The 27,026-nt window shown below is 35.4% G+C and overlaps 5 protein-coding genes and 1 non-coding gene across 11 annotated transcripts; 3 read left to right on the top strand and 3 right to left on the bottom strand.

Moving 5' to 3' along the window:
• Window positions 1–198: 198 nt before the first annotated feature.
• Window positions 199–5,753, bottom strand: LOC130985763 (tobamovirus multiplication protein 1-like). The gene is made up of 11 exons (XM_057908882.1): window positions 5,293–5,753; window positions 3,714–3,804; window positions 3,580–3,632; window positions 2,934–3,026; window positions 2,686–2,757; window positions 2,363–2,435; window positions 2,186–2,231; window positions 1,992–2,055; window positions 1,425–1,478; window positions 700–777; window positions 199–613 (listed from the first exon to the last, which is right to left on the bottom strand). Exons 1-11 carry the CDS (start codon window positions 5,446–5,448, stop codon window positions 518–520), a joined length of 876 nt encoding a protein of 291 aa, XP_057764865.1. The 5' UTR covers window positions 5,449–5,753; the 3' UTR covers window positions 199–517.
• A 5,815-nt stretch (window positions 5,754–11,568) lies between these two features.
• TRNAW-CCA (transfer RNA tryptophan (anticodon CCA)) lies at window positions 11,569–11,640 on the top strand. Its single transcript has one exon. It is a non-coding gene; the product is annotated as a tRNA-Trp (tRNA).
• A 229-nt stretch (window positions 11,641–11,869) lies between these two features.
• LOC130985755 (pentatricopeptide repeat-containing protein At1g61870, mitochondrial-like) lies at window positions 11,870–13,197 on the top strand. The gene has a single exon (XM_057908871.1). It carries the CDS (start codon window positions 11,870–11,872, stop codon window positions 13,064–13,066), a length of 1,197 nt encoding a protein of 398 aa, XP_057764854.1. The 3' UTR covers window positions 13,067–13,197.
• Window positions 13,144–17,730, bottom strand: LOC130985764 (cardiolipin synthase (CMP-forming), mitochondrial). Its single transcript, XM_057908883.1, has 9 exons — window positions 17,515–17,730; window positions 16,543–17,175; window positions 15,770–15,836; window positions 15,579–15,653; window positions 15,384–15,435; window positions 13,992–14,077; window positions 13,835–13,909; window positions 13,519–13,613; window positions 13,144–13,435 (listed from the first exon to the last, which is right to left on the bottom strand). Exons 2-9 carry the CDS (start codon window positions 17,040–17,042, stop codon window positions 13,342–13,344), a joined length of 1,044 nt encoding a protein of 347 aa, XP_057764866.1. The 5' UTR covers window positions 17,043–17,175; window positions 17,515–17,730; the 3' UTR covers window positions 13,144–13,341.
• Window positions 17,731–20,538: 2,808 nt separating this feature from the next.
• On the top strand, window positions 20,539–22,446 carry LOC130985756 (probable serine/threonine-protein kinase PBL23). Its single transcript, XM_057908872.1, has 5 exons — window positions 20,539–20,983; window positions 21,060–21,241; window positions 21,321–21,510; window positions 21,582–21,973; window positions 22,052–22,446. The coding sequence occupies exons 1-5, from the start codon at window positions 20,848–20,850 to the stop codon at window positions 22,274–22,276; spliced, it is 1,125 nt and encodes a 374-aa protein (XP_057764855.1). The 5' UTR covers window positions 20,539–20,847; the 3' UTR covers window positions 22,277–22,446.
• Window positions 22,447–23,323: 877 nt separating this feature from the next.
• Window positions 23,324–26,536, bottom strand: LOC130985754 (N6-mAMP deaminase). Of its 6 annotated transcripts, none has more exons than XM_057908866.1 (12): window positions 26,224–26,536; window positions 25,969–26,067; window positions 25,793–25,863; window positions 25,432–25,523; window positions 25,305–25,364; window positions 24,882–25,112; window positions 24,718–24,794; window positions 24,556–24,625; window positions 24,349–24,462; window positions 23,925–23,991; window positions 23,670–23,774; window positions 23,324–23,570 (listed from the first exon to the last, which is right to left on the bottom strand). In XM_057908866.1, exons 1-12 carry the CDS (start codon window positions 26,229–26,231, stop codon window positions 23,446–23,448), a joined length of 1,119 nt encoding a protein of 372 aa, XP_057764849.1. In that variant the 5' UTR covers window positions 26,232–26,536; the 3' UTR covers window positions 23,324–23,445. The 6 variants fall into 6 exon arrangements, with proteins under 6 accessions (XP_057764849.1, XP_057764853.1, XP_057764847.1 ...); XM_057908870.1 differs by having other exon boundaries at window positions 26,211–26,246; XM_057908864.1 differs by having other exon boundaries at window positions 24,718–25,112.
• Window positions 26,537–27,026: the final 490 nt, after the last annotated feature.

Raw genomic sequence — 27,026 nt, 5'->3', positions numbered from 1 at the left:
ACTCTTGTATTTCATTATAAGTGATACAAAATTTTTGGACACTGAGAATAAAAGAAAAAATAAAAAATTGGTTGATAGTAGCACTTTTTAATGGTTAATTTGTCATTTATAGAATAGAACACTTATAATGGGGACAACGGGAGTATTTAAATATTTTTAAAAAGTAAAATCAATACATTTTTCTGATTGAGACGTGCATGAGAATTCTAAACCTCCACAATTATTTAACTTGAAACCATACAAGCAACTACAAACTGTGGTGACAGAAAGGCCAAGTTCTACAGAGTACAAAGCAAACCGTGAGGCCGACAAAATAGCAAAATTGTCAACACCACAGAAACCAAGAATTTAATTAATCAGCATCGTCAACATCAGACTCCCACAAAATGCACGCAAAATGAAATATCATGACCAGAGCCAACCCAGAGTGATAATAAATCTGGTTTGCTTCAAGGCTCCAATTTGGTCTTGCCAAGAATGCCAACAAATTGATGTATATGGGCTTTTCATGCATTGACTACCGGATTGGATGATACTGTGCTGATGGTACTCTTTTTGGAGGCAGCTTGCGCAGGATGTACAGGACAAGAGCTGAAGGAAGAATCTCAACCAGCTGTTTTTTGCAGACGACAACGTATATCAGAATTGTGTATTATTTTACAGAAATTTAGCTCAGCCCTTCAGAGAGGATGTCCATACCGTGTAGTAGATTACATTCAGAACTGGATGGTCCAACACATCAAGTGATGCATCTAAATCAAAGGCTGAGAGCATAACCTGCAGTAGAAAGTAAATAATAGGGATCAATAGAGAAAGATAAGCAACTCAAAAAAAAAAACGAAGCATCTCAATATTGAGGTAAGTTGAGCAACAGGGGAAGAAAAGTCCATCTCATTAAAGGCACATTTGAGCTTCGGGTCTTTAGGCACGATCAAATTTCCCCAAGTTGTACTGAGGCTGGATATTCATTCACTCAGGACTACTGACCAAATAGAATTCTGGAGGTGAAAACTATTAAGGCAACTCGTCAAAATAACCGTGCTAAAAGGGTAACTGCTCCAGATTCAACACTGGTGTCATATAGAGTTACTTGGTCAATTGTAGATTTGGAGTGTTCAAGAACTTGGACTTCAAAGATCTTTTTTCTCTTGGGTGTGTGGTTAAGATGAAAAATGTCTCACTTGGCACATCATATTGCCACATGCTTCTTGCCTTTGTGGGATATGATGGGGTTTTTCCATCTTGAATGTAGAATCTTGCAACTATTGATTTTTCTCATTGACTGAATGTGGTTTCTTTTTTGAGTTTAAGAAAAAAGGGTACAAAGCGGTTGCCTTAAAGTGACAAGTAACAAAATCCAAGCAAAACTAATCATATATTCATGTAATTTAAAATAATAAGGTGAAGGACAATCGAACCCTTACCACAAAGCACCTTATAAGGAAACAAGTGAAGCATATAGCAGTTACGGATCCAACCTGTCAATGGATACTAATCAGTACATATAACTCATCAAACAACAATAGAGGATGATATCAAAAGCAAGGATGCTCAAAGTACATTCCCATATATATTGAATCAACAGTTCACTTCGTCATTTCAAAAATCTTTTAGCCTGCATGATTGTCTAGACTGGACTGTGATTTTCAATAATTAAATGAAAAATGGGTAGTTTAGTTACTAGTATGTGTGAGTTTTGAGCAATAACTAACAAAACCTGGGTTATGTTGCTACACTTAAAAAGTCAGTACCAATTTGACTAGCCGCCATCATGAATAAATTAATTTCAAGTTTCATGTTCTCATTATTAATGAAACTTCGATCTGTGCACAACATGCAGATCAAAAACAAAAATAAAAATATCCAGTGTAACTAGAGATGCTATTGTGAACACTGAAATCGTTTCTGGTATATAAATACACAAATACACTTCAGTTAAATCCATCTAACAGTATGGAAACCTTCCAGTCAACATATAGATATACACAAACCTCATAAAGTTTCTTTCTCCTCCCTTTAGATTCAATAGGGAAGCGTCTTAGCATGATAAATAACCTGCACAAGAAAAATGACAAGATACACACAAGTGTGAAGAAATTTAATTTAAGGTCTTAAGAAGGCAAAAGGAGTATATAAATTTTGCTTAGAAAGAAAAGCAGCCAACATGAAAACTTTTGACATTCACCTTCCTCCATACAGCAGAAATCCTAATGCAGCTGCAAATGACACCACTGCAGAGACCAGAAGATTTAAGGAAGATCAGACCAGTGGACTATGGATATCACAGGCAAACCAAGAAAGGCAAAGGCTTCAACTTTTGTGTATCTGAAAATGAGATAAAATAGGACTAGGAATAGTTAACCTGCAATAAATATTTTTCCAACGAATTCTGCAGTGCTGTTATCATCTATCCAGAGGTACACCCATATACAAGCCTGATGAGAGAAGCCAGATTACAGGTATCACCAGACTGATGTGCAAAAAGCTGAGGTGTAGTAAATGAGTTGAGAAAATAGAAGCCCATGGATCTAGTGGAGAATAGGCCAAGCATGATGTGGATTTCAAGAGATCCAAGAAACATCAGACAAACATCTATAACTGATCAATGCAAGATTTAAAATATGGTGTTCCACAAATAGTCAACGCAATTCAAGAAATCAGTAAAACAAGAGTGGTGTTATGAACCTGTACAAAGTATACTCCACTGTTGATAGCGAAGTAACAGATCCTTAGTTTATCAGTCGGCAGACTTCTGGCCTGAAAAATGATATGGATGGAAATGTTAGTGAATCCTCATTTGACAACTGTATGTACAACTCATAGGCAAAAAAATACGAGCAGAGCTCTAATCAGGATAGAGGTGCTCTGGAAATCGTTACACTAAGTTTTCAATCTTTAATTGTCAGAAAATTAACTAGAAAAATAACTTATACCTGATGATATATCTCTGCCCAAAAAAGAACAAGAAGAGTATATGTGGAGAAGAAGAGCAGGCCAGGAGACTCCAGCAAAACCAAAGAGAGCGCCTGAAATGGGGGAAATTAAATTTAGTATGGTGTATAATATGAACCATGTGTAATGTTTAACTAGCATCACCAAATCACTTCATTATAAAAGGGTTGCGCTGCAAATCCATATGATTTCCATTGATAATCCAGTACAGGGAGACCCTAAAAGAAATTTTCTGACATCTAGAAACTGACACCTTTTAACTGAATCAAACAATCCATCACAAAATGGTAAAAAAACATGTTCTCAGTAAGACAATGAGTTCCACCAAAACCCAATTGCACTCCTTGTCGCTCAGAAAATTTGATTAAATTTTGCCTGCTCAATTTATCTAATGATAGCATATTAAAATGGACACTGTATAGTACACATCCATCATAAACATTGTTAGCTATATCATTGGATTTTTGTTAATCTAGGACTGTTCCTTTAGTGATCTAGAAAGGCGTTGTAATGCTCTTTAAAATTCTTACTTCCAAATAGCTCAGAGTATAACAGGGCAGTAACTTGAAGCACAGACTAATCAGGGAAGATCACATCAAAACAGTAAACAGTACTTCAGGATCTTACCTTCGGATGTAGAAGAAAGACATTCTTATGAAATCCAAACACAATAGCACGCACTGCAATTAGTGATTTAATGATTAGTCGAACAAGTAGAATATCAGAATATGTATGATGTAAAAGTTTTACGTGGTCCATACCTCCATTTACTATAAAGTTCATGAGGTGGAAAACCTTTTGCGTGGTCCAACCATATTCAGGAACCCTAAGTTCAATTCTTATCAATTGAATCTACAGAAAGAAAATTCACATCATTTTAGGAAAACATTCTCTTGCAAAGAAGTCCTCACAGCCCAGACATGGAATCATGCTCATATCATATTCAACAATATTTTTAAGCTGAAAATATATGATCTAGAAACTCACATGGAAAAACATTAAAAACACGCAAGAAATATAAGATTAGTTACAAGATTTGTATGATAAAAAATCCCGACTTGAGGCTGGTAAACTTTACAAAGAAAAAAGAAATTACATATGGTTTTGACTTGTTTTCCTCTTTCTGGTTCCCTCAACTATTATTTGGTCCAAATTGAGAATCAAACAAGTGGGAGGTATGGAAAAATGACTTCTCTAGTTCTCTTAAATGTTTATCAAAATGAAAACACCTTTGGGAAAGGTCCAATAAGTGGTTCCAAATTACATACAAAAATTTAAGTTCCAAAAATAAACAAAAAAATGTTCGATATCATCACGAACATAGAATAAGTAGATAGATGATACAATCTACTTATACTTATTTGCAAATCAAATTGATAAAGGTAAAAAAGATAATGAAATTAATTTTAATCTCCAATAACTGGGTACATGCAAGCCAAAACAACTATAAACTTATATTGCATTTGTGACAGCTGAAACTTAGAGGTGGCCGTGTAGAAAAGAAAAGGCTTGTATCCATGGATACAGAGTGCAAAATATAGATTGCAACAACCATAATACAGGTAACTGTGTAACTTCTCTTTTTGCTCTGCAACATCTAAACTATGATTATGTAATTTATAAGATATGCTGACTCCCAATATGGTCTCTGCAGATAGTCAACTGTAATTTTTTTAAGCAATACAGTGTTTTCAGCCACTAAAATCTACAACTAGCAACTATCGTGAACTTAAAGTGCCCTGCATTAAAAACTTCAATTATCAAGAAAATTTGATCACCAAAAGTCTTAAGTAACATTCAAAATTTTCCATAACATGGATCTAGTTCGACAAGATTCCAATAAGAGTTGACCAATAGGAAGCACTATACTAATTCCCCTCAAAAGAGTGATTGGATTTAGCTTTGGGAAAAAGTTCTATCCAGGGGGCGGAGCCTGGGAATTAGTGTGATAGGGGGCTAAAATTTGAGAGAAAAGAGAATGCCATGTATCAGTAAATATTGATTAAATACATCGAAATTAACGCAGTAAGCCCAGCTCAAATTAGCCCCAAAATTTTCAGTTCATATGCCCCGGTATTCGGGAGGAATAAACGCGAATTCAACTTGATAAGAAAACTACCTACACATATATGAATGCGCTATGATAAAAAAAATTGCATCAAAAGCTATTTAGCTGAGCTGATCATAACAAGCTCCTATATTTGAGTTTTCAAGCTTCCGTTTTCCAAGAAAGAGAAGTTTGGCAAAGCAAAATCACTAACTTGAATTCAAACGCAAGCAAAAAGTCAACAAAAACTATATGGTAGAGTTGAAATAGCAAGAATATTATTGTAGACTAACAAGGGCAACGGAGCAAACGAGGGCATAGGCCGCGCAGAGAGAGTAGAATATTCCGTCTTGCCATTCGACGGACTCGTTGATCTCATCCCACCAGTTGGCCGGCAGCACTCCGACGCCGGCGTCGATGGTCGGAAAGCTCATTAGCATTCTGGCCATTGAAACCCCTCTCTCCTCTTCTCTCTCTCTCTCTACGTGAGTAGGTCAAAATTGATTAGCTGTTGCCTACTTGAATAATATTATTTCCAATCAGAGCAGAAGAGATCAAATCACGATAGGTGACTGTAAGAAGTAAAAAACTTGAAAAAAATAGAAAGAAAGAAACGTGCAGTGGGATTTTTAATTTTAAGAAAATTGGAAGTAAAAGAAAATTCCAAAGTAATTAAATTAAATTTAGAAATAAATGAATCTACTTTTTCACTTAGTTTTTTTATGGATTGACTAAACCTACTGCAATATGTACCAAAGCAAATTACTTCAAACATAAATTGTGCATTAGATTGTTTTACAATATTGCGGTTTCGAAAATTTTATATGTTGAATTCTTAATTTGATTTTGGATTAATACAAAAATACTCTAATGATTCAATATGACTAAGTTGTTTTCTTTTGACAAGAATATGAATAAGTTGTTTGTAGACTTAAAAATTGACCTTTGTGTTTGAATGACAATAAGAGGTGAAATAATTTATAATTCATGAGAAAATGAGGAGAATCGAATATAGAGTACATAATGGTGTTTTGAGATTTTTATTTTGAATATGAAAACATAAAATTAATGAAACCTGGATTTATTTAAATCTATACATAGAAGTTAAGAATATAAATAAATACCTTTTTCCAGTTACTTTTTGGTCTTCAATTTGTAGTTTGAACCTATGAATGAACAATAAAGAGACAGGCACGTCTTCTGAATTGGCGTTAATCCCCCTTCATCCCCATGTATTATGGTCCTTTTATAAATTATAGAAGTATATTTCCTATACCGATTAGGATTATAAATCATATATTATAACTATTACATATCATATCTAATGTTACATCATATATTTGGGCTCTACGTAGAATATTCAAATACTTCTACTTTCAGAAAAATTGTTAATTATCCCCTAAAAAAATTGTTAATTATATAATCACATACTTTTTTGAGGTAAATTATTTAATCACATAGACACATAGTATTTGGGGGCAGAAAACAATAGAAATAAAAGTAAACGGCTAAGGTTTATTCCCTTAATATTCCTTCTCAATCTTTTGGGATATATACGGAACTTTGGTAATAACTAAAACAATTCGTCTCTTCCTTTATATACTTTCTAAAGGTATACCAGTAACCACACATCGCACAAGAATTATCATAGTATTTTGCACAATATATATGAAATATTTTATAAATATTAATTTAATTTAATATTATTACAATTAATTTTTAATATTTTTTTTTACTTTTTTTCTCATCTCTCAATATAAAATATATATCTCATTTTATAAATTAATAAATATGTTAATAAAAATAAAAATTTTAATTTATATATATAGATTATGCACGTATACTTAACACTACAAGATAATGTGGCTCTAACAACCGAATTTTCAGTCGTTAAAATCCAAAAATCGGTCGTTAATATTGTTAATGACCGATTTAACGACCGTTTTTTTCGGTCGTTGTTTGCATCGTCATTCCGAGTCTTAACGACCGTTTTTTCGGTTGTTAAATTTAACGACCGATTTTTTATTTTTAACGACCGAATTTTCGGTCGTTAAAAAGAGAAAAATAAAATAAAAAATATTCTACTCTAAGTATTAATGTATTTATGAGAATGGACAATGATAAAATATTGATGATGAGTAATATATGCGGAGCAAAGGAATGAACTCGGACAGAGGAATCACTAGGATCAGAGGAATTGACCTCGCCAAAGGAATCACTAGGGTCAGAGGAATGGACCTCGCCAGAGGAATGGACTTAATCAGAGGAATCACCAAAGACAGAGGAATGATCTATTACGCGAGATAGTCAGTGGTAGGAGTGACCGTTTTATCTAGAAAGCGCCAGAGCAGAGGAATTGCCCATCTACGGGCAAAATTACCACTATACCCTCGATCATGCGGGATGCATGACCCCAAAGGCGAAATTACTATTTTACCCTTCAAATTGTACTCTATAAATACCCCATGCATTCCTCCTATGTAAAACAACGTGCTCTTTTACTAATACAACAACAAATCTATTCTCTCCCAGCAATTCAACTTTCTCTAAACTTTCACGTTCAAACACTAGGTAAAATCCGTAATCTATCCACAATTCACCATTTAAATCACCACCCGTTCATTCACGATTCACCAAATATGATTACAAAAAAATTTGTAAAATAAATATCATTGGATATTATGGGATTTATGAATACATAATAAATGAATTCCACCCCCCCCCCCCCACAAAAATAAAAATAAAAAAGGAATTAATAATAAAAAGTTATAGTGTGTAAAATCGAATATAAACCTATGATTCATTAAATAAATAGATAATAGGCAAAATTTGTATGTTTATGTAGGAATTAGGTATGTCAAAAATATTTATGAAATTTGCTAAATAACTTTTGTAGAAAATAAGAATGATGCACTTTTCTTTTCATATAAAGTATAATATATGCATCTTATATTTACATAAAAAAAATTACATAACTCTTTGAAGTTGCTTAATACATGCAGACAAAGTAATTATTCAATTTATATTGCTAATAATGAAAATATATGCAATTATTTAAAAAAATATGTTGAAATTTTAAACGATTATAACATGCTCATTTCAAATTTATTTTGTTAATTAATACTACGTGTCAAAATACGTATCAAAATAAATTTTGCTTCATAAATTTTTAACTAAAATACATATTGCATATTTTATTTAGAATAAAAATAAACAAAAACAAGTAAAATATATATGCAAAGAAAGAGACAAAAAAAAAAAAAAAACAGATGAGATCCTCTGTCCCACTATTTTGTGTGTACTACTATGTACCACTCTTAATTTATCTATTTTATAATTGTTTTTTATAAAAATAAAAACTATTATTATATTATGAACTCTAATTAATATTTATAACTAAAAATTGAAATTAAAAAAAATCATATACCGTAACTTTGAATTAATGAACCCAAATAATCAATTATTAATTCAAATAAATATAATAAAAATAATTATAAACCCTAATTGAATGAGTGAACCCTTGTTAATTATTTTTCTATAATATTACAACATAATAAATTAAAGTTGAAGAAAATATAATTAAAAATTATAATAAATTAAGAGTGGTACACGGTAGTACACACAAAATAGTGGGACAGCGCAAAAAAACAAAAAAAAAGAATAGTTATGACTTATAAGGAAAAATTGTGATAATTCAATTTTGGTATTAAGTGTTTTGTGCGAAATATTTTTGGGAACATGATTATCTATTTTTTTTAATTTTTTTTGAAACCGGAAACATGCCCATTAATTAAGAAAGATCGTCAGCAAGCAAAACGCGAAGTCAACGAGGAAAATCAATAATACAACTGATTGGATTTTGACAAAAGCATGCAAATTGCGCTGAGAGTATGAGCCACCATATTCGCCTCCCTATATATATATGATTAACACTAATAAGCATAGACGAACGAGCCATAATAAGAATGTCTAGAATATTCTCCAGTAAGAAACACCCTCATCTCTCCGGCAAGCCATCACCCGCGCCGCCATCATAGAATCAATAAACAATTCAATGGGAAGAATATCATACTCAAGACACCACGTAATCCCAGCCACGACCGCCATAATCTCCATCATCAACGTAACGGATTGGTGCTTGCATGGACCTGTTTTGCAGATCTCACCCAAATGATCTCGCACCACCACGCCTACACCATAACTCCTCCTCTGCGGATCAAAGAGGGCATCGACATCACATCTCAAACGGTGGATGCCAAGACCTGCTCCGAAGCCGCATCCCCATCAAATTCTCCACCGTAAAGGTGGGTTTCATAGCACAAAACGCATGTAAGGCAGCCTAGATGGCATCTGCTCAGGTTGAGTTTTGCCATGATTTAACTCACAAACAAAACACCATAATCAATGTAAAACCATACACCATAAAGCATAATCTTCCACAGCAAACTAATCTCAGCAATATCAATTAGCGGCAGTCCATAAACAAGCTTAAGGATCCGCCAGAAACTCGAATTTTTCCAAGTATTGCGCACCATATATAGGACAAAAGAGCAACCCATGCTCCCAACGGCTGTGACACCGTCCACACACACCATCCACCGGCACCTTGTGTTGTTTCAGATTCACACCAATCGGAATAATATTATTAAAAGCTCGCCACAGGTAATGATTATCTATTTTTTTTTATAATATTTAATTGTAACTTACAAATTTTAATTTTAACATCCTAACTTAGTTTATATAAGTATTATTGTAGTGGATAAATTTGGTATAAATTCAGTTGGCTAAATTATTAGACTCAATGAATCATCCCAATCAAATCGATCAAACTAATTTTATATCGATCGATAAGCCTATTTAATCGACCCTCATACTACATGCAGACTCATAAAATCTAGCACTGAAAAAGGTGACGACTTGGTAGATAAGATAGGGAAAGACAAAGGGATTTCATCCTAAAATATTGAAATTGTTAGGATTCAAGCGTACATATAGATGCAATACTAGTCGTCATACATTCTCGTATAAATAAAGTCTTCTTTTATCAAATGGATCATCGTATTCATACTCACATCTACTCTCACACGTTCATAGCACTCCATGCAATCCTCGTTTAGTTTCCATGCCTTCACACTCTACACGTGACTTACTCTAATAATTCAATTGTTAGACTATTCTCTAAAATTTTCCTGACGATAACGCTTTCTCTCTCAATTCTTTATTTATTATTCATTATTTTATGATATATATATACTTGATTTTTACAATTACTTCTCGATCATTATCAACTTAAGAATCAGATGCTTCTCCATCGACACCCGCATCAAAGCTATTAGGAGAATTCTAAGGTGTATGTGGTTTCGAATTGCTAGTATTTGTCATTCAAGAGATGACCCTAACGTCCCATTTTGTAATTATTGGACCTATCCTTAACAATTATTCTTTTTTTATTTGTAATAGACTTTGCCTGCCAGATAGTGTATTATTATTCTAATATTTTCCATTGAAATATTTTAGTAATCAATTTAGAAAATGGGTCAACTGCCATTTTTTTTTTGGAACACAACACCTTTTATTAATCAACGTAGACACACAGAACATGAAGAAGACTCTCCACAAAAGCTGGAGGTTCATCCCAAATATGTGCAACAATAATATCCTTAGAAGATCTAGCAAACAAATGGGCTAACTCATTGGCATCTCTTCTAACAAAAGTTGTCATTTGCATCCAACATTTCCCTACAATTAAGCAAGATAGCGCCTAGCTCTGAATAATCATTCCGCTGAGAATTCACACCATCGTACACTAGCTTGCTATCAACTTTAAAGAACACCTTATCTCTTTGATCCAAGAAAGTGCTTCTCCAAGACTCATAACTTCGCCCTTCTCCACTCTCGGACAGCCATGAAAATGCACAGCTCTAGCCTTTACAAAAGCACCATTCTCATCTCTCACAACCATACCAGCCCCTCGACGAGCACATTTCATTGAAAAACGGAGCGTCCACTCTGGTGTGCCACCCTTTACACCTGGGTATCGCCCGACTCCTAAACCTGCTCTGCACATCAGCCCAATCCTTCCTAGCAGCGACAACACCCATCACAACCCGAAAATGGTCACTTTGTTTGGAACTCACACCTTGTCACAATTTTAATAAATTATCTAACCCTTCAAATTAATTTTATTTATTAACTACTCCCTCCGTCCACCAATTCGTATTCTAGGGGGAGATACACGAGTTTTAAGATAAATTATACTTGAGTGAAGAAAAAGGCACAACTTTTACTGAAAAGTGATTTATTTGTTAAGAAAATAATTATTAAAAATGGGTAGAACACGAATTGGTGGACAGACCAGAATGAAAATTAGAATACAAATTAATGGACGGAGGAAGTATTATGTTTATTTAATAATGGACGAGAGTTGAATAGCATATTGCAATAGTTGGAGGCATTACATATTCACACTTTTATTTTATTTTTTATTATGATATATGTAAGCATTCCAATTAAAACTTCAAAGAGAATTGTTTTAATCTATAATATTTAGGTGGCCAAATTTATACCAAGGATCCGTGGCGCAATGGTAGCGCGTCTGACTCCAGATCAGAAGGTTGCGTGTTCGATTCACGTCGGGTTCAAATGTCCCGATTTAAAGCGGTTCCAATTTTTTTTCCATGTAATAATATTTTCTATTATTATTATTATTATTATTCACCGGGACCAAATATCCCGATCCAAAACAGTTCGATTATTTGTTTTTTCTCCGCATAAAATTTTCTGATCTTTCATTTTGAGTTCTGAATCAGTTAAACCATTGGCACCGTCTCAATCATATGCAGCTTCCCGAAACCTAAATCCCAAATCCCGATGGCACTGCGTCGCAGATTCCAATCACTGACGCTCCAACACCGCCGCCTATTCTCCAGCTCAGACACCAACACCCTACGCGGCTGCGGCAAAGAGCAAACGCGCGCCGCCCTCGCGGCCCTCCGATTCGAGGAAAACCCTGAACGCATCCTCGACCTCTGCCGGTCCGTCGCCCTGACGCCGGAGTCGCACCTCGACCGCATCGTATTCTCCAAAGCCATCTCCAAACTCAAGGAACTCAACCACCATGACGGCATCCGCGCCTTCATCCAAGAGTCCATGAACCAACCCGGCAATCGCTCCGAGCGTTACGCCGCGCACTGCATCATTCTATACGGCCAGGCCGGCCTCATCAGCGACGCCCTCAACCTGTTCGACAAAATGCCCGAGATAGGGATCGAGAGAAGCGTGAAAACTCTCAACTCACTGCTCTTCTCGTGCCTCCTCGGCCGCGAATACGGGCAGATGAGGCGGATCATCTGGGAGTTCCCGAGAAAGTACGGGCTGGAGCCCAACCTGGAAACGTACAACACCCTTTTGAAGGGGATATGCAGCTCCGGCGGGGCGATGGAATCGCACTCTATACTGGCGGAGATGGAGAGGAAGGGCATAAAACCGAGCAAGCAAACATTCGCGAGCGTGATCGAGGGGCTATACAGCGAGGAGCACTTGGACGACGTGGGGAAGATGCTGCATTTGATGAAGCGCTACGATATGTCTCCCGGGATAGGCATCTACAACGTCAGGATTCAGAGCTTGTGCAAGCTCGGGAGGTTGGCCGAGGCCAAGGCCTTGCTTGATGGAATTCTGTCCAATGGTATGAAACCGAATTGCCGTACTTACGGCCATCTCATCTACGGCTTCTGCCGCCAACACAAGCTCGACGCGGCCAAGAGTTTGTACGCTGAGATGGTGGGTAAGGATTTGAAGGCGGAAGCTGAGTGTCTTTTCACGTTGGTGTATTATCTGTGTCAGGGAAAAGATTTCGAGGGCGCGTTGAGCATCTGTAACGACTCTATTGCCAACGGTTGGTTCCCCAACGTTACAACCATGAGCATGCTTGTGCGAGGGCTGGCCTCCATAAACAAGCTTCATGAAGCCCGCCGAATTATTGAACTTCTCAAAAACAGATTCCGCAGAAAAGCCCAAGTTTGGGATCAAATTGAAATGGAATTGCCAAAGCCAACAGATGATTGATGTCTTCTATGGACTTCGTTCCACCTAGTTTTGCTTTCTACTTACCATATTCGGATAATATTTTGTTCCATCCTTCATTTTAGTATTGCGACAGAAATCAGATTTAACTAATTGAACATAACTTTGCATTACATTGCATTGTGAGGTTATACAAGAAAAAGATGGTGCGCCAGCACAACTATCTCCGAGACATTTTATTCATTTCTTGGAGCGAAACAACAAAAAATGTAATCTCTAACAAGAAGAAAGCATTCCTAGAATACATGCTTCTGCTTTCACGATCGGAGCTTTATCCGTTTTGCCCCGTTTCTCCAGTGTTGTACCCCATACGCTGCACTTGAAGCAACTGTTGTAGAAGCTACCAACCAGCTGACCACATTCAAAATAACAATGTGAATTTTCACGCCCACGAAAACAGGTCTAAACATAGCTGACGAGAGTTAAAAAATAACCTCAAATATTGGATATAAAGTTGAGTTTCTTCACTTCCAAATCCAGGTTGAAGTAGAGCTGCTGCAACTAGAACCAGCTGCAGAACTGTGTTAACCTACTCACGGAAGATATTTATAATTGAGTCAAGTTATTACTGATATAAATTATATTGCAGCTTAACACTAAGCAAATCCAGCACGACTCAAAGACTGTTGGTACTAGTGCTACATCATCATTCCAGCAAGATAAACACCCTTGTCCATGCAGGATCAACATTTGACCTTTTAATTTGACATTTGACGTACGACATTCATAAGCTGTATAGTGATTACATACCTTGCTGATGAAAAGGGGCTTGACCTTTTGGGCATGAGCCCCATCAAGGTTGACGAAGTCACGCCAACCATCCCACTAATAAGGAATTAGACCGAGAAATGTTAGCATGACATAGATAACAACCAATAGGATATCATAGCTGATAATAGCCCTTCACCTTCCAATTCAAACTGCTAGCTCTTATATAGGCCGCACCAGTGACAAGAGCAATATCGCGCAACACAACAAGTCCGACCAATCCAGCTACATGTAAAACATACTTCATTTTTAGGAACTAGGTTCAAGTACAATAATTTATTAAACTACCCATGCAATCCAGTTTGCAAGAGAACAAATACAAAGCCCGATCATCATTAACACACAAGATCTTAGAATACCATGTCAGAATAACATATAATCAATTAAAAATTCAGTTAATGACTAATCCAACTATTTCCCTTCTGTTTTTTCTAATCCCCAATAAATCAAGCCACAACATCCAGCATTTTGTCATCATCTAGCAAAAACACCAAGTCATACAAGCAAAAAGTTTATTTGAGGGCATGAATAAAGAAAAATGTGAAACCAGCCCAGTAAGCAGGAACTTCATTTAGTTGTACCATTCTTCTCTACAGAATATGCTATACACATGCCAATAACCACTGTGTCTTTATGCGCATGTATAGGTAGCTTGCAAACATTTACAGTTACAATATGCTTCCATGTAACCATGTTATACATAGGCCTGAAGCCAAAATAGATGAGCCTTTCATAGCTTTTCAAATATTATACATTTTCTTAAAATTGTTAATTTAGTCATACTCCTGTCAATTGAGTAAAATAAAAGTCTAAGCTCTTATTTTGTTAGAACTAAATGAAACGACAAACGTGCAGATTTAACCCTATTACACATCAACAAAAATCTATTCGTCAAGGGTATTATTACTAGTTTTATATTTATATATATAAAAGATAAACACAAAAGTACTTTACATAAAATCTGTAAATAAGACAATCTAGCTTCACTAGAAGAATAATGAAAAAGCAAGAATCAACAAGTCCATCAAGTCATCTTTTGAGGACAATTTATGGGAAAGTAGAAATGGGAATAAAATCAGTATTTAAAGGAAAAATTCCATGCATCCATTATCATCACAAGTTGGCAGTCTTCATTGCAATAGAATTAGAAAAAAAAAATTGAGTGGGGGTGACCAAATCAGAGAAAGATGAAACCTCCAAACAATGGAGAGTATGATCCACGCCAGGGCAAGTTTTTTGTGATGTGTAAATGAATTCAATTGCACATGTTTTCCATATCATCCATTATCAACCAAGATAATAATTTGGCTATGATTTTACTCAATTGACAAAAGTATGACCAAATCACAATTTCAAAACAGAATTGGCTAATTCTCCACAATATTATGCAAGATTTGAACTTTTGTGTGTGTGTGTGTGTGTGTGTGTGTGTGTGTGTGTGTGTGTGGCTATTAGGCCTTATACATATGAACAAGCACAAATATCAAGTATCCAATAACCAAAAAAACCCCCCTAAAAATCATGTACTTACGATGTAAAAGTCCTTTATCCACCATTGCCAGAGCAACAGATACAATTAAAACCTACAATATTTATGTAGCAGTCAACAGTAAATAAATATAAGTCACTAATAAATTTTTCTCATAATCAATATGAAACAGTTGATATAGATCTTGAGGGTTATCGAAGATTTGCATTTACCATTACAAAAAGAGTAGAAACTTACCTTGTCCGCAAGAGGATCAAGGTAGGACCCAACAACAGAATTGATTCTCATTTTTCTAGCCACATAGCCATCTAACTGAAAATAAAATAGAGATATTAGGCGAATCCTTAGTCATGACTCATAATGCTAATCAAGAATTTCCTCACTTTCATTTCAAAATTAATTATACCCAAAGAAGAATAGCATCATACCCAATCAGTTGCTCCAGAAACAGCAAGCCCAACAAATGCATAGGAATACATATCATGTACAATCATCCTGCAAACGAATATACCAATCAGTCGGATGGCATGACATGCTGATACTAACATCACGTTACACTAAAACCTATTTTTCAAGCTTTCCCTAGAAAATAAGCTGAGAAACCAAACACCATACATTCATATGTCCACCCAGATAACTTAAAAGTGGTTTCCAGCAAAGAGCAACCATAAATCATGCATCACAAGTTTTCGGTAACTTTACAAGCATGAATCATAGGATCATTGATCCTTCATTCTAATTTTGGATAACATATACCATGTTGGAAGCTTCACATGAAGATTGAAGACCATCTTTATAGAGCAAATTTACATTCTCCCCTCATCCCCGCCCTCCAAAGACCCAGCTGCCAACCAATGACATTATATGTTGAACTACATATTGAGAATAACAAGTGCAAAAGGAGTGTGGATAAAACATGAATAATAAATAACTTAGACCTTAACTAGACAAGACATAACAGTATCATCACTTTGCTATCTAAGCCAAGTAAAAAAAATGATCATCAACTGGTATTCGCTTCACTCAGACAACAACAATTGTTCTAGGTCTTGAGACATCCCATATTTACATTAGCAACGACCGTAACCATCCATGATAATCTCATTCTCTTTACAAATATAACACCAAATCACTTCCATCCACTGCAAATTACCAGCAACTATAAAACATAAAAAATGAATCAATTAAATTAAGACCTCACCATCCAAGCAATGGACCGGAAAGCATCCGACTAAAGGAAATAAAATTAGGGAGATTCAAGTAACTGTCTCTGATCGCGTCGTCGCCACTACTAGCTCCAACCTCTGCAACTTTTCTAAATTCCTCGTTAAGGTTCTCATTAAATAGCCTCGGAGAATTATGCCCAAGATTGTACCTAAATGCCGGTTGATGAAGTAAATTTATTGCACGTAGTTTCAAGAAATTGAGGACGATGTCGGATTGTAAGAGGAGAGGGGTGGAGGACTGGGAGAGCTTCCACGGAGGATTGAAGAGGAAGAGAGGCCCCCTCACCGGAAAGAGTAACCTCGACCGAAACAGAAAGTGGCGGCGGATGTAACCGTTAGTGGGCAACGAATATGGAGATGAAATTGGGGAAGCGGAGGCGAGAGAGAGGGAGAAGAACGTTCTAGAAGGATCGGGATTGGATAGTTTCCTCGAAGATTGAGAAATTAGGGCTTTGAGTGATCTGAAGATGGCCATTAACGAATCTTTTTGACATTGCTCGGAGGGTTTGCGACAGGGTTTTGGAGACACAGGAGAGGAGACAGGTAATTTCGAATGACACGTGCGAAGGCCAGGCTGTTGCACGTGTTTGACTCGTTCGCTGCTTGTTCTGTAATATAGGAAAGTCGCATTTCCGGTTATCACTTGCGATTCTTTTAAATTGTGTGAAAAATAAAAGAATCAAATTAAATTAGTCAAGGAAGATGATGATTTTTTTATTTTATATAAAAATATTATCTATATATCTATATCTATATATCATAGAAAACTCATTAATATCGGTAAAAAATTTGACAGTTTTTTTCTCCAAAATTTCAGGCATTATCTAAATATACATGATTTCTACAACAATTTCAAAATTTCAGATGTAATTTGAGCAACAATTTTAGTCATAAACAAGGATTTCAGTAATGAAACCAACAAATTCACTCAATCAATGTCGAAATACCTTTTTTTGAATCTACTTGAAAACGGAAAGGAGAGCAAGGTGGCGAAATCAGTGGGGAGAAACAGAGCAGAGCAGTGGAGCGCGACTTTAAATGGCGGATGTCGCCGGAATTGGTGAATGAGGGTTTCTGTTGGCGAGGGAGATGATGGTGTGTACGGCGAGTCGAGAGAGAGCAGTGCCAGCGATTTGTGCCGTGCGAGAGTCTGAGAGAGAAGGTTTCAATTTGTGCAGTGAAGAAAAAGCGAAGGGTTTGTGGCTAATTCGTGGCCTATATTAAAAATGAAGAGTGGGCTCATAATTAATCTACTAATAATACAATAATAAAATATTAGCTCGCTTAAATTACATTGACTCTAATTCTTCCATCCATTTGCATTCAGATTAGCTTTACTTTTAGTATCATGAAATTAATGGTAGATGAGTATGAAATATGCACATCCTTTCAACATTTGGTTAATAAAGTTACAAGTTCATTGTCTGCATGTTTTATTGGTTGCAATAATTTAGCGATCAACTCATATATTCAACTCATAGCCTAAATTATGCATAAATCGGATTAGCTCCTTTTTCTAGTATTTGGAATAAAGTTTAACTTATTTTTATTTAGTAGTTTGAAACGTCTGTGTATTGAAAGTATTTGTATGAATCTGATATGATGATGATGATGTGATCCAGAGACGTAGCTCAGAATCTGAACCGCAAATCTTGAAATGTTGGAAACATCGAATATCTGAAGATAAAAGGAAAAAAAAATGTGATAAAAAAAATAGAGAGAAAAGGAAAAAAAACGTGGTTGGTCATGACTCATGTGAGATAGAGAAAATATGAAAAATGAAAAAAAAAGTTTTTTTTATTAAATTATCATAACCTTTTCATTTTAAATTTATTTATTATGATTTTTATATCAAATTAAAGATCTTATCATGATATTTAGTTTAAGATACATATTGAATATTTTTTATTAATCAAATTTAACGATATTTAGAAAAGACTTAAAAATAGAAAAGAAAATGAAGGAGAGAGGAATTTGGCGCCAAAAAATTTGCTATTAAAACTGCGTTTTCATATAATATATAGATTACATTAGAAAATTTAACAAATACTATATGATTAGAATGACATTAATAATATAAAAGTTACATGATATAAAATATAATTTATATGAAATTAATGATAAAAAAATTTGTGGGTTAACGTATAATTTGAGAAAATAAAATATATAGATAGGATTAAAAAAAAGAAAAAGTAAATGAAAAAAAAATCTATAAAAAATGTTTTTTGAGGTTTGAGTTTGGTGTAAAGGTTGGTTGGAGTTGGAGATAAACTAAAATTTTTTAAACCTATTGTTCAATAGTGTTACAAATCGCATTACACGTTTGGATTCATTTTTCTAGCTAACGAAATGTTCACCAACACATTCAGCTTTTTTTTTTTTTTTTTTTAAGTTGTAAAATAAAAGCCTTCAAATATAAGAATTAGATTAGAAGATGTATAACTATGAGGAGAAGAAGAAGAAGAATAAGCGCGCAAAGCCGCAAATATATAAAAAGTTAGGAATTTTTAAATATTAGTTTTATATTGTTATTAGATAATTAGTTTGTGCTATAAGATGAAACAAATGTCTATGTTTAATTTTGTGTTAGTAATGACAATGGCTCATTTTAATTTTTAATTTGTAATAGAAAGATGTCCATTCTTTTTGTAATATATAGAAACTACTCATTTTTACTTCTTCTCTCCAATACGTACGATATGTTTCTTCTATAACTGAAAGTAAAAAAAAAAAACTTTCATTAAACAAGTTGACGATTAAAAGATAAACTTTTGAAGATAATAAAAATTAAAAACATCGCTCAAATAAATTATACAATATCAATAATTTATTTAGATAATTTAAATAGAACTTACAAATAAAAACCTTTAGAGTACATATTTATGGTAGAATCGATAAATTTGAAATCACATAAATATAGAATATATAGATACAACACATGTAAATATGACTTTTTTGAAAAAGTTAAATATAACTTTATGTTGTATTTATTTTATTATAACTTATAATATATTTAAGCTATTTGATAGTTATAATATCATCACATCTTACAATTACATTTTTAAATGTCACGTCCGTGCATCGCACGGATGGGTATACTAGTTCATTATTAAAAAACACTATTTTATATATATACAAAGAAGTATGTGCGAAAATAAATATATTTGATAGTAATAACAATTCCCTTACTGGCCAATATCTCTTTTTAAGCTGCAAAAGTAAATTAAAAGACTTTGAAAATGTATATATTCAATTCTTGTTGATTACTTTTAAAGAGCATCTCCTTGAATAAGTGAAGTTTTAGCAAAACAATTCGTGTGAAAGGCATAGCAAGTTTCCTCAAAAAAAAAAAAAGAAGGCATAGCAAGTTCTTTTGCGAGTTCTATGAAGAAAATAGTTATTTTATGAATATAATTTTTAAATTACTTTTCGATATTCAAAACTAGTTTGGGAATAGAATTCTATTCCAGAGAGCGCCTAGAAATTACTTAATATCAAACTCGAACTTTTAGTTATATTTAGTTAGAAGATGTTTATCATCACCATTTATTTACTTTCATATTTTATCCTATACAGCAGTATTAATTTATAACTGCAAAACTAGTGATTTAGTTGGATGAAAAAAAATCGCAGTATACATATAATCCGAATTGAAGAAGTGGTATGGTAATCGAGATTCGAGATTTAAAAGCAAACAGCTGCCCTCCCCTCCTGGTTCACCTAATTTAACAAAAAGCAATTACCAATAAAAATAGCAATAAATTATCATTAAATTGATGGAATAGAGAGTAGAGTAGGGGTCATTCACACCTTTGCAACAACCGGTTGAGGATTCAACAAGTCATCGCCTCTATTTAATTACTTCAAGTACACAATCTGACCATGATTTTAGCTGTCACCAATTACAATTAGTTGTGGTATGCAACAACATTAAACTTTCATAAAAACATCCTTTTAACTTTGACAAGCACACTCACAATTTTCTCCTTCCAAAACAACAAGTTGGATGCGACCTTCAAATATCCCAGAGTCGGACGTGGTATGATGTCATTAAGGTGGCCTGAAAAGTAGTTGTTCCCATGATTTATTGCTCCATTTTTCGTCGTCTTCCCAAGACATCCTCATTCAATCTCTAACTAATTAATTAAGTTTTGAATTTCCAACTGTATCTTTATAAGGGCCAATCTGTACACATATTCTTTAATGACTATATATGAGAATATATATAAGTGGAGAGTAACTATCTTTGATGATTTTGGAGTATTAGCAGAGGGAGGGAGATGAGCATTCTTTCTTGTTGCAGGATCACCAAGAGTGATGCAATCAAGAAAAAATCTCTTAAAAACTCGAAAACTTGGGTTTATGATGATGCAGATGCGTTCTCCACGGTTCCTAGAAGTGTGTCGTTGAATTCCGGTTAGAATCCACAACAACAACATTGTAAAGTTTTTCTTCTCTTTCTTATATATCTTGGATATATGATATGATGCAGGTGCAATAAAGCAAAGGATTTTAGCAGAAGAGGCACTGAAAAATGGAAGTGCTCGGGTTCCGGCAGAGGTGTTCACCTTCCGGGAGCTGGCAAGCGCGACGGAGAATTTCAACTCGGAGCTGCTGGTCGGAGAAGGAGGATTTGGGAGAGTCTACAAGGGATACCTCACCAAAACTAATCAAGTAATCATAATATATATACTACATTTACATGGCATGGCTGTCGCATGAAATAAACTCAGTAATTGAAAAAAAAATGCAGATTGTGGCAGTGAAGCAGCTAGACAGGAATGGCGTTCAAGGAAACCGCGAGTTCCTGGCTGAGGTTCTGACATTGAGCCTCGTTCACCACCCCAACCTCGTCAACTTGATTGGTTACTGCGCTGACGGCCGACAGAGGATACTCGTCTACGACTACATGCACAATGGCTCTCTAGAAGATCACCTTCTTGGTACACAAATTAGTTCATAGTGCTCCCATTTTGATAACCATATTTAATTTGTTTTTTGATTGTTTTGATAGATTTACCTCCAAATAGGAAGCCTCTGGATTGGTACACAAGGATGCAGATAGCTAAGGGGGCAGCTCAGGGGCTAGAGTACTTGCACGATACAGCGAATCCTCCTATTATATTCCGCGATTTCAAGGCGTCCAACATACTCCTGGACGAGAATTTCAGGCCTAAGCTCTCGGATTTCGGGCTTGCTAAGTTGGGGCCGACGGGGGAACAGGATCACGTGTCTACGAGGGTCATGGGGACGTACGGCTATTGTGCGCCAGAGTACGCAAAGACGGGTCAGCTCACCACTAAATCCGACGTCTACAGCTTTGGGGTGGTGTTTCTGGAGATCATTTCAGGAAGAAGAGCTATTGATGGGAGGAAACCACCGGAAGAGGAGAATCTAGTTGATTGGGTAAGTATTAAGCAATCATGCATTTTAGCAAATAGCAATGAAGATTTCGGTTGAATAGGAGTTGTGAGTTTGGTGCAGGCGAGGCCACTATTCAAGGATAGAAGGAAGTTCACGTTGATGGCGGATCCATTGCTGGAAGGGAATTATCCAGTGAAGAGTCTATATCAGGCTCTTGCTGTTGCAGCCATGTGCATCCAAGACGAAGCCACCACCCGGCCCCTCATTGCAGACGTCGTCACTGCCCTCGACTACTTAGCCATCAGGACAGACGAAGCTACTGCTGAAATGGATGAGTTTGAATAATAATTCACATTCACCACTTTGTTTTTCTTGAACATATTAGGGAGTGTGTGTATGTGTGTGTGTTTTGCACCACAGAATTGTGAATTTGCCATTCCATATAAAACGAGAGCTGCTTGTACAATGGATTGCTTCATCACAAACATGAAAATTGAAAAGAATTAGAGATCAAATCTCTGAGAATGAGCTCTAAGATTTAGATAACCAAAAGCAGGAATGTGATTGGTGTCAGCAGCGACGGAGCAGACCCCATTGCTCCTCCTCTTGTTTCTTGTCCAGCGCGACATTGAAAATTTGAAGCTAGGCCAGGAGCTACGCCCTCTATCCGTTTCTTCAGAGCTCTTCTCTAAATCGACTTTTCTGAAGTAGTCGATCTCCTTCTTGAGAAGTGATCCGATGGTTCCGCGCGTACCCACCTCCAACGGCACCCTCCCACTCATCATCAATTCCCTGCGTTTCTCATCATCTTCTTGCCTTCAAATCTACTATTTATGCACTTCTAAACCTTAAAGTGCAGAGCGTGGGACAGAGAAGCATCTACATCATCTGCATTATGATTACAGTAGAGATGGAATGATTATGCTGTGCTCAAGGGGTTATATCAGCACCAATCACTCCTCTTTTATATTTGGAATCATGCCATAATTACGCATGCATCTGCTCCAGCTAAATCTAAATTGATACTATATTATTTCTTGCTTCGTCCCTTTGTTTTTGTTTTCTTCGTTTGCGCGCTTAGCGCATCTCTTATTTTAAATTCATGTGTCTTTAAATTTAGTGGTGACGCATCAGCTCAAATTTACTCTTAGCCTTAGGTAAGCCGTCCAATGAGTTGATGCTTTCTACACGTCCTGTATTACTTAGTGGGAATGATGGGAATTAAAATTGATGTATTTTAATTATAGATACAAAAAAAATACTAAAAAGTTTGTGAATTTACAAGCTAATATCCTTTGTTTTTGTTGGAAGAAAGAGTATCTCGGTAGTGCTCAAAATGATGATCTCTCTAGAGTGCAATCGATGGAACCTTAACCCTAGTGATGGAAATCATTTCAGTTAAAGTGGTGGATAATTTAATAATCTGAAATATGGGGGTAACTTTAAAGGGACGTCTAATTTCTTCAACAGAGATGTGGAGTTCAAATTTGTAAAGAATGTTTGAAACTAGCAGATTATAAGTTGAGTTTGGTGAGAGCTGAGGCAAATGTGGTCTTCAAATCTTCCTTCACTCCCCCACTTGCAAAAATGAAGTCTATGGCTTTTTGTGCCAGCTGGAACATCTCCCTCTCTCCAAGATCTTGATATCAGAAAGTGAGAAGAAAACAGAAATACATTAACATCATCTGTTGGGTAGCAGAATCACATTCACATACCCAAAAAACAAAAGTAGACCTACCAAATGCAGATGAGGCAAGGGCATACTCAGCAGATAGACTGGTAGAGAAGACCCCGCAATCATCCGTGCACAAAACTAGAGGATGGTTTGATTTATATAGATCAGCTGCAAGAAACATGAAGCTCTTACAAACAGCATATGTAATGGTTTTTCTTCTTTTCACCAACGTGGAAATTATTGCAACACATTTGAGGTCATCTACAATTAAACAATAAAACCTCTAAACCACATTTAGAAAGAGTTATGGAATCTAACCAAAGTGGTGAACATCTGCAGAAGCAATTGTTTCAGTTTTAATGTTGGATGTCAAACAGATCTCCACCTGTTAGAATGAACAGTCAATCAGGAACATCAATAAGCAAACACACGATGCATTATGCAACAGGCGCTGACGATCTATATTCATTTTCAAAGACTATTTTAGCAATATTATCAGAAGCAATTCTTATGCTCGTTTGTAATGAGCATAACCAGGTAATCTATGTTCATTTTCAAAAATTAGTTTAGGAATATTATCAAAAAAATGAGTGGGTTTTTTGTAATGAGCATAAAACCATGTCCATATTTACACAACCAAAAAAGGCTGCAGCAAGTCTCCAAAACAGAAGAAGAAGATTATGAAGAAAGAAAGAAAAGAAAATAAAGAAAGAAGAATTCTGCAGAAAATATGAAACTTAACTGGAATTTCAAGCCTTTGCAAAAGCTTCCACTCTTCATCTTCAAAGCAACAAGCATGCCCGATTCTCCCGGGAAGAAAATCTAGCATTGCACGGATTTCAACTGAATTGGGCACCTATAACCACTAAGTTGTAGAAAAAGTGCTTAGAATAACAACGATTTTGGCACCACGAGGAAGGAAATTATAGAAGGAACAGATCAAATACACCTCGCCACAATGTAAGGTAATTGGAAGTCCTTGCTTTTTAGCAAACTCTAACGCTGGTAAAAATGTCATCCTACACAAGGAAGAATCAGAAATTCATCATCTCCACGCAAACAGAATGTCGGTGTGCATGCATCATGTATGATAACAAGTAGTGTAAGCTACCATTGCCCAACATTAGGGTTGCCAGAAAGATCTATTCCCACTACTCCAAAATCTTTGAGATCCACAGCAAGTTCCACCTTCAAAAATAGGTAACAATCACTAAGGTCTCTAGATCCAAAACAATTTATAACCTGGAGCTTCGTCTGGTCATATAGACTGCTCACAGTTTCCATAGCAGCTTCAGCAGTCTCACGACGGTCAATACTAAGAAGTAGCCTCACATATATCTTCTTGCTTCCAATTCCATTGCATAAACCATCCACCGAATGAGGATGTGCAGAAGCATCTGTCTTCAGTTTACCAGAAAGATCTACCTCAACTGAATTGACAGATCTTATGCCCTCAAGAACTGCTTCCATGTACGAGCGCTTGCTCATACCTTTAGAATCATTCCTCTGCATTTCAAAGGTGTAATAAATGATGCACAGCCGAATTATCAATTCAAAATCAAACATTGGCCAAAACAAAATGCTGATCTGCCAAAGTTATGAATTTCAATAGTACAAAGACTCCATCCATAATAAAAATTAACAAGATTATCTTACTCAGGCATGTGTGAAGTAGTCTTCAAGCAATATACAATATACCTTTGGAGTCGTCCTCAATTCCAGGTAAATGACATTGTCTGCAGCAAAATCCTCAATAACCTGTCAACATGAAGATGATTATCACATACGAAGTGAATAGCCACCTAAAAAATCTACGCACTCTCACCTCTTTGGTTATCCTCGCAACAGTTTTGTGGTCAGTTGTAATAATATGAATCAAATCAAACAACTTGAATACTTCATTCAGAGATCGATCACCTGGAAACACACACAATGTTCAAGTCACTTCTAGGTCAACATCTCACCTCAAAATTCAATTTTCATCTTGCAACAATTGAAGTCCATAAGGCACCTAAGAGTTAAAAATAAATTTTAAGTACACAATAGGAGGTTCTAATCTCAATTTGCAACAATTGGGATTGAAAATTAAACGAGAAACTATATATTTGTTCAAGAACTTCATAATTAAGAAAAACAACACAGTATTACGACACTGAACAGGATTATAACGGAAAGAGGCGCCACACTTTTCAGAATAACATGCTCAACGTCTGAGAAAACTATAGCACCCTTCTCGCCTAGTTCTCTGGCAAGCTCCCTGCACATTATGAATTTCCGATTGAAAAGAAAAACCATGCCAAATAGTAGTAGTCAACAGAAATATGAGAAAAATGAAACAGTGGGATTTGAGAGTTGGGCGTACAGCAGCGTGGAGTCTCTGATTGAGCCATTGAGATGCGCGTGGAGTTCAATTTTGGGCATCGACACACACCACTCCATGTCTCTCCACTTGCAATGCACTCTGTAACACAATATTTATATTTAATTTAAGTAGATAACAATAACGCCATATCCAAAGTGAAGTCGCAAACAAAATCTTAATCAAACAATAATTTGTAAGAGCCGACATAAACTTGTAAGTTGTAATGAATTTACAGGACTTACAAAATTATCTTACTGAAACATTTGGGGCCATTCTTGATTTATTAACTTTCGATCATAAGGAAACTTTTGAAAATGATTCAATTTCAAGAGAACTTTTGAAATTAAAAGAAATTCTTATTCATTTTGGTCAACCCAATCTTATTATCCTTTCATTTCCTAAGACCCCACACTCGTAAACAACCACAAATTAAATAACTCTAAAATTTGAAGATCAAGTGAAGTTCACTAAGTAAAATGCTTTCTCTCTGATTATTAGACCGAGGTTCAAGTCATCGTCAGACAAATGAAGTTTGAGGATCAAGTGAAGTTCAGTTAGTAGAATGCTTCTTCTCTAATTATGAGGTGTTGATAGTGGATACAAGGCAATAAATAATCATTATCTCTGCAATCAGTATCTTTATCGTGTATGTCACGTGCATTCAACATTATCTCTACAACCACCAATTAAAAACCAAGACACATGCATATAGACCTGCCATAGCTAATAAAGTGAAATTACATAGAATAAAATCATTATCTTTATCATGCAGGTCACATGCATTCAACATTATTTCTACGACCACCAATTAAATAACAGGACACAAACATATAAGCCTATCATAGCTAATAAAGTGAAATTACATAAAATAAAATCACACAAATGAGGAATTACATAAAATGAAATAACGCCTAAAATTACAATCGTCATAATTAATATAATCATGAGAATAAGTCTGCCATTAGACGATATATCAGAGATTCTTCTTGAGGAGTCAAGTTGCTTTTATCCATCAATTATTAAGTATATTGATTTTTTAGACCAACAAATTCGATTGC

The sequence above is a fragment of the Salvia miltiorrhiza genome, chromosome 5 (genome assembly GCF_028751815.1).
Source record: "Salvia miltiorrhiza cultivar Shanhuang (shh) chromosome 5, IMPLAD_Smil_shh, whole genome shotgun sequence".
NCBI classification, from domain to species: domain Eukaryota; kingdom Viridiplantae; phylum Streptophyta; class Magnoliopsida; order Lamiales; family Lamiaceae; genus Salvia; species Salvia miltiorrhiza.
This window is presented reverse-complemented; position numbering and strand designations above follow the sequence as displayed.